At 36.1% G+C, this 13,930-nt stretch overlaps 1 protein-coding gene and 1 pseudogene across 3 annotated transcripts; both read left to right on the top strand.

The window, feature by feature from the left end:
• The first annotated feature begins 621 nt into the window (after positions 1 to 621).
• LOC148847335 (tyrosine-protein phosphatase RLPH2-like) lies at positions 622 to 3,813 on the top strand. Of its 2 annotated transcripts, XM_088949058.1 has the most exons (4): positions 1,576 to 2,475; positions 2,861 to 2,928; positions 3,045 to 3,224; positions 3,339 to 3,813. In XM_088949058.1, the coding sequence occupies exons 1-4, from the start codon at positions 1,977 to 1,979 to the stop codon at positions 3,501 to 3,503; spliced, it is 912 nt and encodes a 303-aa protein (XP_088805184.1). In that variant the 5' UTR covers positions 1,576 to 1,976; the 3' UTR covers positions 3,504 to 3,813. The 2 variants fall into 2 exon arrangements, with proteins under 2 accessions (XP_088805186.1, XP_088805184.1); XM_088949060.1 differs by lacking the exon at positions 2,861 to 2,928 and having other exon boundaries at positions 622 to 2,475; positions 3,109 to 3,224.
• A 436-nt stretch (positions 3,814 to 4,249) lies between these two features.
• Positions 4,250 to 10,261, top strand: LOC148847334 (tyrosine-protein phosphatase RLPH2-like; annotated as a pseudogene). Its single transcript, XR_016100713.1, has 6 exons — positions 4,250 to 4,318; positions 6,485 to 7,027; positions 7,861 to 7,928; positions 8,010 to 8,192; positions 8,308 to 8,495; positions 9,950 to 10,261. The product of XR_016100713.1 is annotated as a tyrosine-protein phosphatase RLPH2-like (transcript).
• Positions 10,262 to 13,930: the final 3,669 nt, after the last annotated feature.

The raw sequence follows: 13,930 nt of genomic DNA, 5'->3' as shown, positions 1-13,930 counted from the left end.
ATATGAGATCGGTCACATGAATTCTGTCTTGCCATTCCTTGTTTTACCCAATACATTTTCTCAGAGAAATCAATAATTCTGACTCTCTAAACCCTGATGATTTAGACAAATCTATTTCTCCAATCTGAGTAAAGAGTTGGAGCTCAGCAACCCTGAGTGTAGAAAATAGATAGACATTGTGGGTCGAAAAATAAAAGAAGAAAAGAAAAACCACCTCTTGTTTGGTTGCTTAATTTAACCTAAACCAAATACTAATTGTATGCAAAATCTTTGGCGCATCCGCTGCACTGTGCATCAAAAGATTAATTTAGATGAATGTGACGGTAAATATACCTTGTTGTGAAAGTGTAGATCATGAAATGTTAATTAATAAAAAGTAAACTTAGGGGGTGTTCGTTTTTTGGATTTTGAGAGGGGGGGAGTTCTCAACAGACAAAAATGCCCCTTTTAATAATGGATTTTTATGGTTAAAATGGTCATTTGCTTTTTTACTTAGGAAATAATAGAACATGGGTAAATACACTTACTTGGATACGTGTTTTTACTTGGATACGTGTTTTTCATGAAAAACTTACCCAAATAATTTCATTTACCCGCATAAGTAACTTACCAAACGAACAGGGCCTTAATTTAGAGTGATTGCTTGAAGTCTAGATTTAACATGCTGTGACAATATTAGTGAATGTATTGTAATTGAACTTTAGCTTCATACAATCTTTATTTGGCAATATTTGAATTAAACAAGCACTCCTTTTGATAAGGTTAAATATATGATTCGGGAATGTATGGCATTGGAAGAGCTTTGGAATCGATCAGCTCAGATTGAACCAATCTATTCTAACTTCAGACATCTGCTTGATGCCATTTTCCTAATTTATGTCTAAAGGACGCATTTTAGAATTTGATTCATTCATATGACTAATAATTGGACAATGCATGCAGAGATAGTTTAGTTGTCCAATAAGAATTGTTGGTTGCAAGTTCTAAAAACAAAACAAAATCAGCTGGTTTGAAAACAAATCAGTTCTTAAAACAAAAACACAAAACCCATGTTTTTAGTTGTCTATGCTCTTTTTTTCAAATCCTATGGGGTTCTGATAGACAGATTGTATTAGGGTCAAGATGGATTGGATACCAAAAAAATTCCTGAACCTTATAGGGTTTAGGTTTTCAAAACAAAGCTTAGTTCAAAAACATTTTTTATACTACTATTGCAATTTCAAAATCAAATGAAAATGAAAAATATTGTTGTTGTAAAAAGCCAAACACCCCCTTAGTTTTCATTCATGGTGGAATGGCATTTCTCAGTTTGAGGAAATGGCCATTCTCTCTCCCTCCCTTGGGATTGAAATCCCATTCCAACTAATTTCAATTTTCATTATAATTTTTGTCTGAACCAAACAGAGATTATGGGAATAAACCATTCCAATTCCGAAGGATTTTAAATCTAATTCCAACTACAAACCATTAGTTTTATGTTTGTTTGACAGGTGATAATATAAACAGAAAATGTTGTAGAATTATGGTCATCAAAAAACCTTACCAACCAGCTATTGTCACCATGCAGGGGTGGGTGGCTTTAATTGGTCAAAACCCTTCCTACTTTTCTTATCATGCCTTTCCTATGCCATAGTTTTTTCCATTTTTTCTTTTTCATTCTGAACGATTTTTTTGTCTTCTGACTAGACGTCCATATAATAATCCTTCTTGTCTCTCATTGGCAAAAAGATTCAAAAATAAGTGGGGATAGGTGTACATCACCAATTAACTCCTCCAATCGGCTCTTCCATATAGGCGGAGGCTCCACTTCTCGTTTTTTCCACTTTCCTTGTTTCCTTCTCAGTTGAAAACGATTTTAGAGTCTTTTAGAGTTTATTAGTAAACGTTACTTCAACCACTGCTGGTGTTAACAACCGATCAGATTGATCGGTTTGAGCTTCCTGTTCGTAGTTCCGGGTTTTCACACGAACCTCTGAATGGGAGAGCAAGGGAGACCGACAGAACCAGAAATCTCCACGAACGAGAGGATAGTCTGCTGCATAGGCGACCTCCATGGCCACATCTCAAAGCTCCAGAAGCTCTGGTCCAATCTCGAAACTGTTATCAGCCCGCCTTCATTCCAGACCGCGCTGATCATCTTCTTGGGCGACTACTGCGACAAAGGCCCCGATACTCGAAGTGTGATCGACTTCTTGATTTCACTCCCCTCCAGGTATCCGAAGCAGACCCATGTCTTTCTCTCTGGGAATCATGATCTCGGCTTCGCTGCGTTTATAGGGGTTTTCCCTCCACCGCCCGACGGATCGACGTTCGCCGAGACGTGGAAGGGGTCCGAGCAGTACGGTGAGAAAGTAGGGTGGTATAAGGGAGCTGGGTATGAAAACATGCATCTTCAAGGGAGACTCTGGGGTGGCCCCGTTGACTCTAACGCTGCATCTACATTCCAGTCTTATGGGATTCCCTATGGTTCTGCAGGTGTGTCTCTACTCTCTACTCTCTAGGCTCTGTCCAGTTTACAGTTGCCAATATGGACCGGATACAAATTTTGCACCCGGTTCAGTTGCCACTTTCTTTTGATAAAAAAAAAAAATTGCACCACCTTCCTCTACCTTGATTCTTTGTGGATCACACCATTTTTACCATTGTAGGGGTGATTATGGGCCGAGCCGGGCGCAAGCTAAGCTTAGCACCTATGGGTTATAGCCCCGGCCCAAGCCAGTAGGGATATCCACGGTGTAGGTATCACTGGTTTTTGCAATTTCCCCAATTGATACCACTGGTTAATATATATATATATATAAAAGCAAAAGTAGATCAGAATTTGCACATAGTCCATTTGGATTCACTTGTATTTCTGCAGACTTGGTTAAAGCTGTACCCGAAGAACACAAGAAGTTCCTGGCTGACTTGGTTTGGGTCCATGAAGAGGTTACTCGATCCCCCCCTCCCCGGGTCTTTTGATAATATATATATATATATATATATATATCATTCATCTCAGGAGAGCTGAGTAGAGATTGTCGATTGATTGCTATACTTTACAGGATGATGTCTGCATTGAGACTTCAGAAGGAAGGAAACACTACAAATTGATAGCTGTTCATGCAGGTTTGGAGAAAACGAAAGGAGTCCAAGAACAGCTCAAGCTTTTGAGAGCCAGGGACACAAGCCAACCTATGATCGTTGCTCTCACTGGGAGGAGCAATGTTCTAGATATCCCACAGGTTGTAGCTAGCTTTGTTGGTTTTTCTTTGATTGGGCTACATTTTGATGAAAGGGGTGACTCTTCTTGCTTGGGATATGAATTAATGCTTGGAGGTTTCATGTTTAATTTGCAGGAACTAGTTGATTGTCCAACACCAACAATGTTGGTAAGCGGTCACCATGGAAAGCTTGAGCTTAATGGACTTAGGCTGATCATCGATGAAAGTGGTGGAAAAGAGAGAAAACCATTGGCTGCCGTCGTGCTCCCATCAATGATGGTCGTCCGAGACATTTGGTGACATAACACCTGGCCCTTATGGGGGCTAAAGTGCTAAGCCCACGTCACCAACAGATGTGAATGCTAATAGGTTGGAAAGTGATTAGAATAATACAACTTATTAGCACTCTCAATTAAAGATATATGAGTTGTGCATGGGGGCACTGGAGGAAGGGTTGTGAGTAGATTGTATAAAATTTGATCCAATTACATTCTATGATATCGACTTGATTAAACATCCAGGTATCTGTACTAAGGCCCTTTTTAGTTTTTAATTCGATTCTCAATAAACCTATAGAAAAACCTAATAAGCCTATAAGAATTAGCATGAAGCATCATTTGTATCGTTATTTAACATGATATCTCCATCAGATATACAAGCATACATACACACAGATGTGACCGTTGCACGTAGACAAGTTGTGGTTCCACTGATACCCATTAGGGGTGCAATTTCCGCAGCCCAACTCAAGCCCAAACCAATTTAGACTGCAATTTTACATGGCTGGATTTGGATTCTTGATCCTCAAGTTGGCTTGTACCTAAAAGTTTGGGCTTTCTTAACTTTTGGGCCAAGTTCTGGTCCTATCCCTAGCGCATACCATGGCAAACCAACCGCACAAGCTTCTCCCTACGCCCTTTTCTCTCTACCCCTCTTCTTCTTCTTCTTCCTCCTCCCCGATGTTCTCTACATCCTCTTCTTCACAAATCCACAGATCCGTCTCGGTTGGGAAGTTTATGAATGTCAATGATGCCCCCGACAATGTGATGGCGAAAGCACCACAGACTGGTTACGGCAATATCCGTTCAATGATAACTTTGACTTCAACCTCTGCGGTCGAGTTCATATCCCGCACAAAGGAAAGAGGGAAATTGATTTGCACTTCTTCCATGATAAGCCGCTTATGGTCTCTCTCCCCTATCTTCCCACCACTACAGCTGCAACTCTCAACAACGGCGGTTAACACCCTCTCCTTTGTCTTCCTATACATACTTTCCAATTTTATTCTTATTTAGTAAATTATTTTTTATTTTTTTATATTTTTTATTATATGAATTATTTTAATTTTTATTAAATATTAAATATTTTAATAGTTTTAAGATATTAATTTTATAATTATTAAATAGTTTTTAATTATTCATGGACTTTATTACTATTTTCATTATTTTTTTAACTTTTAATAATTTATCTTTAATTTATAAATTTATATGTATTTTCAATTTTATTCTTATTTTAATAATTTAATTATATATTTTTATATTATTTTGAATTTAATAAATTATTTTTTATGAAATAGTACAAATTGAACTCAAAATTACCAAATAGTTTGTTTTAGGGGTAAAATAGTAAAATTAGAAAATTTCAGATGTTGAAGGTTTGATCCAACACAAACAATGTTCTCTATTCAGAACCTCTAAAAAGTCGAAAAGCATTTATGTCTCTTTTCAGATTTCAGACATTTTTAATATCTTTTTAAAATTTTAGATTTTAGATTTTCGATTTATCAAGCACCACCTTAGTTGTCTATTATTTTTTCAAAACTACAACCATAAATATGCTCTTGATCTTTTTTTGAGAATTTTTCTTGAATTTTTTTAGTTTAAAGAAAATGTTTTTATTTGATTATTTAATATCATGTTCCATAAATTATATAGTTTTTATACTACAAAATTTATTTTTGTTTTAAAAACCATCATTTTGATGGTTTAAAAAACATGTAAGTAATGGGTAGGTTACTTATGAAAATTGTTCTTCCCATTTAATTTTTGTTCTCCCAATTTCCCAAACTCGCCATGACACATCTTACCCATTTATCATTTAATCATGTTAAACCTATAACAACCCGTTCCACCCAAATATTGTTTAATTTGATGGGTTTAAATTGGTAGTGTCAACTATCAAGTAGTACCAACAAATCATTAAAAACCAAAAAAAAAAAAATCAGAAAAATACACTACACCCTACTATAGACCTACAACAATTCAAAATGTCAAACACCCCACCCTAAACACCAATACCCATCAATGCATTGGCATCAATTCCAAGCTGGCACTTATCCCAACTGTACAATAAAACTAAGAATTCTGATAGTGGGCTGAACAATCATTGTCCCAAAATATTTTGCTCATTCCTCACTCCTCATCAATCAGCACCCAACATATATAGTAAAGTTTCAAAATATTCATTATCAATCAACCACATTCAAAAAAGAATTAACATATATAATTATAATATTTGACATTACAAAGAATGATGAGATAAGACAATTATTATAATCAAGTTCGGTGGTATTGAGTATTATAAGGTCAAAATTCAAACTCATCCCAAATCCGATTTTGATAAACGGGCTGTATTAGGATCAGGATGGATTGGATACCCAAAAATTTCCAAACCTTTTCAAAACAAAAAGCTTAATTCAAAAACATATTTTTGTTTTTTATGCTATTGTTGCAATTTCAAAAGCAAATAAAAAAACATTATTATTGTAAAACGCCAAATGCCCCCTAGTTGTCAATCTCCCTTGCGGAAGGTGCAAGTTTTATTGCTCGGTTATTTTTTCCCCCTTAATGCAGTGTTTGGTTTGACAGGAGATAATAGAAACAGAAAAGTTGTAGAGGAATTTCACGTAATCCTTTAATAACTTTTCCCCCTCAATTTTCTGTTATTTTCTTTTTCCATCGAACCAATCAAACTGGTGGTTTTTGATCAAATTCACTGGGAAAGGCCGAAAGGGGGGGTGGCTTTAATCGGTCAAAAGTCAAAACACCTCACTATTCCAATCATGCCTTTCATTTCTTTTTCATTCTGAAATCTGAACAACTTTTTGTGGAGACACCAATGAAACTCCTCCAAGTGGCTCTTCCAGATAGGCGGAGCCTCCACTTTAGGCTTTTCCCACCTTCCTTCTGTTTCCTTTGTCAGTACTTTGATCACACTGCTGGTATTAACAAATAACAACCGATCAGATTGATCGGTTTGACGTTTGAGCTTCTTGTTCGTAGTTTGGAGCTTTCACACGAACCTTTGAAAATGGTAGAGCAAGAGAGACCAACAGAACAGAACCACAAGTCTCCACGAACGAGAGGATAGTCTGCTGCATAGGCGACCTCCATGGCCATATCTCGAGGCTCCAGAAGCTCGGGTCCAATCTCGAAATCGTAATCGGCCCACCTTCGTTCCAGACCGCGCTGATCATCTTCTTGGACGACTACTGCGACCGAGGCCCCGATACTCGAAGTGTGATCGACTTCTTGATCTCACTCCCTTCCAGGTATCCGAAGCAAACCCATGTCTCTATCTCTGGGAATCATGACCTCGCCTTAGCTGTTTTTATAGGGGTGCTCCCTCCACCGCCCAATGGATCGACGTTCGCCGAGACGTGGAAGGGGTTCGAGCAGAAGGGTGGTATAAGGGAGCTGGGTATGAAAACATGCATCTTCAAGAGAGACTCTGAGGTGGCTCCGTTGATTTTCCAGACTGCAAGGGTTCCATCTTTGACTCTGCACCCACATTCCAGTCTTATGGGGTTCCCCATGGTTCTGCAGGTATGTCTCTCTACCCGGTTCGATCAGTTTTGCCTCTATTCGTTTGTGATTGTAATTTGCACTTTTATTTTGTATAAATTTTGCATCTAAAATAATTGATACAAAATTTATCACTTTATTTTGATAAAAATAAAATTTTCACCACCTTCCTCCCACCTTATTTTTCTTGTCATTTATAAAGTGTGAATCACATCATTTTTATCACACTAGAGGTAATTATGGGATGGGCTGGATTGGGTTCAAGTTAAGCTTAGCATCTATGATTAGGGCTATAGCCCCAGTCCAATGCAGTAAGGGTACCCCCACAGTGTAGGTATTACTAGTTTTGATTTTTGATCGATTCTTTATCTTTTATTTTTTTATATTTATAATATATTATAAATATATAATTATATATAATTAATAAATATGATATATGATATACATAAAATTATATGATTAACCACATTTTTTATTTGGCTTTTTCTCAGTTCGGTTTGGTTTTTCGAGACAGGCCAGGGTCAGGGTTTGGGCCTTATATCACTAAATGGTTATATTTAATATACTTTATGACATATTATATATGTTATAATTTACATGAATATAAAATATTACATATGTGATACATTAATATATTACATACTGTGCCTGCAGAGAAAACCGAGACCCAGCCTGAAAATTTTCGAACCGGTTGGACAGGATTGGAAATGATCACCACCATCCTATCCTATTCCCAATCATTTTACTTCTCGCAAACAAAAGTAAATTAGAATTTGCACTCAGTCTATTTGGAATTCTCTGCATTTTACATCAGTGCAAATGAAATTAACCAATTACTCCGTCTATTTCTGCAGACTTGGTTAAAACTGTACCCGAAGAACACAAGAAGTTCCTGGCTGAATTGGTTTGAATCCATGAAGAGGTTACTCCCCCTCCGCGGGTCTTTTGAATATATATATATATATAGCTGAGTAGAGATTGTTGATTGCTATTTACTTTACAGGATGATGTCTGCATTGAGACTTCAGAAGGAAGAAAATACTGCAAATTGATAGCTGTTCATGCAGGTTTGAAGAAAACGAAAGGAGTCCCAGAACAGCTCATCAAGCTTTTGAGAACCAGGGACACAAGCCAACCTAAGATCGTTGCTCTCACTGGGAGTAGTAGTGTTCTAGATATCCCACAGGTTGTAGCTAGCTTTGTTGGTTTTTCTTTGATTGGGCTACGTTTTGATGAAAGGGGTGACTTCTCTTGCTTGGGATATGAATTAATGCTTGGAGGTTTCATATTTTAATTTGCAGGAATTACTTGATTGTCCAACACCAATAGTGGTAGTAAGCGGCCACCATGGAAAGCTTGAGCTTAATGGCCTTAGGCTGATCATCGATGAAAGTGGTGGACAAGAGAACAAACCATTGGCTGCCGTCGTGCTCCCATCAATGATGGTTGTCCGGGACATTGGTGATGACATAACAAGCCAGTCTTAATTGTAAGTTTGATGCATTCTCATAGAAGCGATTTCTTAAGTGTTTTTTAGATCTTCTGATAGATTTGACAGTTAAAAGATAATATGAGCTTTTGCATTAAGATCTTAACAATTTAAAAAACGTTTGGTTAAGACATTTTTTCAAAGTGATCCAAAACGGAATTCCCACATTTTTTCGAGGTTGTGATATTAAGAAGCTAGATCTTTTTCCAACCAAACGGAAAAAAACGAAAATACGCGCTGCCAAACTTCTAAAAAAGTAACAACCTGCACAAAAAGACATGCCTAATGAGGCCATAGTTAATGGATTTCATGCAGCCATGGCTGCTAATTAATAAAGAAAATATAATGTGATTGTAAACAAAGACTTGGTTCAAATGATGCAAAGTGATTGGTTTATGAGTGTTCTTTTCTCGATCAATTGTGGGGGGGTTATCGCCATGGATAACCTTACTGCAAGCATCACATAGAAATAGAACCAAGTGAATGGTTAAACTTCAGTGGCGTCACGAAACAAGTTTGAACACGCTACTTCTAAATTACTTGGGTTTGTTCGATGAGAAGTACCTAGGCCCAGGCCCATGTTTTTCTTCTAAGCCCAATTTGCCTCAATTTCAAGTGCCAAACATGATTTTATATTTACACACCACATTTAGAGGTGTAAAGTGGGTAGTGTCGGGTCGGCACAGCATGGCCCATGGGCGGTCCACACAAAGTGCAGGTCGTCACAGGCTGTGCCGCCCTCCCCAGTGAAAATTCTGGGGGTCGGCCCGGCACGGTCCACAGTCCAAGCCCGTGCGGACCCGTGCCGTGCCGCGGGCCTGGGCCGAGCCGAGCTTTAGGCCATGTCATGGGCTTGGGCTGTGCTAGGCTGGGCCATAGGGCGGGCCTTAGGCCTGGGCTGAACCAAGCTAGATTGAATGGATATAATCATATGGATATGGTTATGGATTACGAATTTACGATTACCCAAAAAATAAATAAATAAAAGTATAAAAAATTGAAATAGGCATTTCATTTCATTTAAATTTGAATGAATAATGATACAAACTATAAAGCATACAAATATTGAAATATACAATGGTTGGATACTTCATACTTCATACTTGGATGAATGAAATATGAAAATGGAATAAATTAATAAAATATAAAAAATATAAGATAGTTACAAATTGAAAATACAAAATTACATTAATAACAAATAAATTAAATAAAATTAAAACAAAATTTACAATAGTTTGAAAAAAATAAAAAATCGTGGGTTATTTGTTAAAATTTACAATTTAAACAAAAAATTACATATACATTATGATGAAAGCATTCACACTTTCATCATTTGCTTCAGGTGAAATATCTAGTATATGTAGTAGTATCATGCCTTCCTTTGTCTTGTAATTGTAAAGTTGTAATCTATATTTTGCATCATGATTCATGACATCTAGCCAACCCTGGTACAGTGGTACCTGCAGGTCCTATACTAAAACAACTAAGCAAGACTCCGATGGAACTGTAGCCTATAAACACCAGAGGGGTTATTAGATCACAGATCACGTGCCATGGCGGGATTGGTGGCAAGAAATGTTCTCTTCAACTTCTCCCAATATTTTTAAAATTTATATTCCATTATTTCAATAATTCATTTAAATTGTGGGTTATTTCTTCTTCCTTTTCATGTGAGAAAATGTTTGGTCAAATGGCCAATACCACCTTTGCTACAATATCTAAAGTCTTTTCTACATTTTTGGCAAACTACTCTTTTCCCCTTCCCCTCAACTTCCTCTATTTTAAATATTTTCAAAATTGGGCTACTAAACTTGGAGTTTTGGGAAGAGCTAGCCTTTTTTTCTAATTCTAAAAAAATAAAATTAATTTAATTGGACTTACCTCAGATTGTCAGTTCAGAATCCCAACTTAATTTTTCAATGGTTAAAGCCTTTCAACGTGACAACGTCCAAGGCTACAAGCCTCCCAAATTGCTAACTTGGAGAACCAGACAATTAGCCAATTAGACTATGAGACATTGAGACTATCAGATTTCACTCAAATTGCAGAGAATGTATGAGAGATTGAGACTTAGAGAGGCTGAGAGAGGGAAGACTGAAGAGATTAAGAGAATAAGAGAATTGATGAATGTTGATTGTTGAATTGGTGTGATGAGAAGAATGGTGGAGGATAGGGGCCATAAGGCTATTTATAGGAAATGAAAATAATTCAATTACCCAAAATACCCTAAAAGTTAATTGTTTTTTAGTTGTTAGGAGGGGTATTTTGATTATTGTAAAGTTATTTATAACTTTACCCAAAAAGCCTCCCCTATACTAGTTGTTATATAGCTGTTGGGGGGCAATTATGTCATTTTTCTCCTCTTCATAAGCAAAATACATAAATACCCCATGTAGTTTTTTTAGCTGTTAGGGGGGGTATTTATGTAAAAAAAAACCCAAAAGCTGAAACTAACCATTGGGGGTACTTGGGCCTTAAGGGGGGCTATGTCGACATGCAGACCGCGGGTTGTTCGTGTCGTGCTGTGTCAATCCGTGGACCTCAAACCCCCGACCCAACATGGCATGGACCATAGTGTCGGGCCTAGCATGGCCCGTGGGCTGTCATGCCGGGTCTGGCTGGCTGGCCTGATTTATACCTCTAACCACATTACGAACGAGAAATTATTGTTCCCCAAATAAATAGTTTTAAAAACCAACCAGGAAATAGAATTGCTTTGGCCACTGTTTCCCGGTCAAAATGGTCCAATCATCCAATCCGAACTCTAGCCAGACAGTTTTTTTATCTAAAACTAGATCCAAAGCCATGACCAATTCTTAGGTCAACCAGTCCGTAAGGGTGTTGATTAAACTAGATTTGGTCCAACCTGATCCAATCCAATGTAAGTTCATTACAAATGGACCAGGTCCAATCCAATCCAACGAATAATTTGGACTATTTTGGACTGTCCAATTTGTTCAAATTGATTTTAATTTAGATTGATTTTAACACAAATCCGGTCCATTAACACCTATATTCTTATCTTATACCAGTGGACCAGATATTAGCTTAATCCAACCAAATCCGGTCCGATCTAATAAATATTTTGGACCGAACTGATCCAATCCACTATATCTTTTTGATCCGTCCAATCCGTTCAGTTTGATTTTGGCCATTCACACCCTTACCAGTCCGGACTGGTAAGCAATCCCCCGTATTGAGGAGGCATGGTTTCAAACCGTGGAAAGGCAAGTTCCCATGTTGTAACTGATCACCAACCCATAAAACTATGGAAAACCTAATAAGCCAACAAGCTTTAAGCATAAAGCATCATTTGTATCATTATTTAACATGATATCTCCATAAGATATACACAAATACATACACATGAATAGCACATAATTTTCAAAAATTTGTAAAAAAAAAAGTAGCATTCCTTAATTTTCTGCAAGTCATTTTCCAAAAAAAAAAAGTATTTGACTTGTTAGACTCATGCCACAACATCCATACATTTGTAAGGTTTACATTGCAAGTTAAGGAGGATACACAACTATAAATAAATTAAAAAAAAAAAAAAACTAAAAATATATCATCATCATTATCATGTTGCCTCATCCCAATTATATGGGTGGCTACATGAGTCCTGTTTCACCATTCCATTCTCTTTACTGCAATATAGAGCTATAATTGGATTGTATGCAACAAACTCAGCATTTGATTCGAATATTAAGAACCTACATCAAAATCAGATCCAAAATTCAATCAGATTTAAAGACACTTGGGTTTAATCTGACTTCACTTTAAATTTTCTAAAATATCAAAAAATTAAAAAATATATTTCTTTTTCAACTTTTATATATAATAAATATAATATACTAAGTTTATTGTATATAAAAATTCATATAATATAATATATATAAATATATTTGTACAATTTTCAATATATAGAATTTATATATTAAAATTAATAAATATTATAATATGATCATATTTAGATTTTAGTTGGAACGGATGGGGTCAAATCTGAATTTGATCAATTATTAATCGAATGTATATTGTAACATCTGGATCCAAACCAATTACATAAATACATAATCCAAATATGAGAATCGGATTGGATGCCAGATTGGGCCTTTAATTTTTGGGTATCTTTGACACACCCACTACCATATCCATTGTTAAATTATCGGCGCTTAAATCATTTATTATTTATTCCACCCAAGTCCTTTTTGGTATGCCCCCAACTTGCCTTCCACAAGTAATAGACCACTTTTTCTAATAGTTGTTGTATATAGTCTTCTATAATGATGCACTTGACCAAATCATTTCAATCTACTTTCTCTTATTTTATCACCTATTGGAGTCATTCCTAAGTTCCACCCTATCATTTCGGGTCTGCTTGATTAGTAGTAGGTATTGGAATCCGAATTAGAATCAAATCTGCCAGAATCAGAATCAGAATGGTCTATTCCCATAGTTTGTTTAGTTTAGATAGTTATCTTAATGAACATTGAAGTGAGTTGGAATGGGATTTCATTCCCAAATGATGGAAAAGGGAATCTTCATTCCCTCAAATGAAAAATGTCATTCCATCATAAATAAGAATGGGATTCAAATTCTGCCCAACCAAATAATTGGAATTAGAATAACCCATCCGATTCCCATTTCATATCCCTATTTTATCACTCATTCATTGAGTATATGTATTTATAACATTTTTTTCTTAACTGCCCAACACACTAAAAAAGTTAAAATAAATATAATTAAAAAATGTTTTTAATTAAATATTATCTTCTTGAAGTAGCAAAAAATAGCCGGATATGGGTAAAAAGCCTACATCAAATGTGATAGGCAAACAGGCAAGAACATTAATCCTCCCTCCTTGTCTCCAGACAAGAAATGCTGTCGTTTTTTTAGATGGTGGCACTGCTTTCTAATAATAATGCAAACGGTCAAATTCAGGTGTTTTCCAAGTGGCTTAACCAAAAAGAGTGTTTGAAAACTGAGAAAGGCATTTTTCTGTAGAAAATGCTTGAACAATTTGAGGGTCTCTATAAGTAAAATCCTAGCTAGAACAATTCGTTACGCTTTGAATTTGTCTCAATGCCATGCGTTACGCTCAGGTCGTGCGTCACTGGTTCAACCAGTCAACTGAATGGTTCAGACTGTGCCATGTCATCATAAATATATATATATATATATATATATTATCAATAAATAATATATAAATATGTTTCAGATATGTTATATATAGTTTTATATTTAATTTATATTTTTTAGTTTAGTTTTTAATTTTTATTTATAAAAAAATTAAAAATTGTAATTTGAGGCTAAAAAAATGTTTTTTTGCGAAAATAGTGGGGTAAGGCACCTACTGGGATGCATAGATCTCGAAAAGTTACCCAAAATTTAAAAAAAATGCACACACACCAATCAAACATCGGAGTGCAAAGTTA

This window comes from Nelumbo lutea, chromosome 6 (assembly GCF_056320005.1).
Source record: "Nelumbo lutea isolate HS-2025 chromosome 6, American lotus-T2T, whole genome shotgun sequence".
In the NCBI taxonomy this organism is placed as follows: domain Eukaryota; kingdom Viridiplantae; phylum Streptophyta; class Magnoliopsida; order Proteales; family Nelumbonaceae; genus Nelumbo; species Nelumbo lutea.
Note: the sequence above shows the minus strand (reverse complement) of the source record. Positions and strands in the feature narration are given on the sequence as shown.

Excerpts from the sequence above, each read along its gene's own strand:
- LOC148847335 (XM_088949058.1), top strand. The coding sequence starts at position 1,977 with ATGGGAGAGCAAGGGAGACCGACAGAACCAGAAATCTCCACGAACGAG. Across the intron at positions 2,476-2,860 it reads GATTCCCTATGGTTCTGCAG|ACTTGGTTAAAGCTGTACCC; the intron begins GTGTGTCTCTAC and ends GTATTTCTGCAG. Across the intron at positions 2,929-3,044 it reads TGGTTTGGGTCCATGAAGAG|GATGATGTCTGCATTGAGAC; the intron begins GTTACTCGATCC and ends TATACTTTACAG.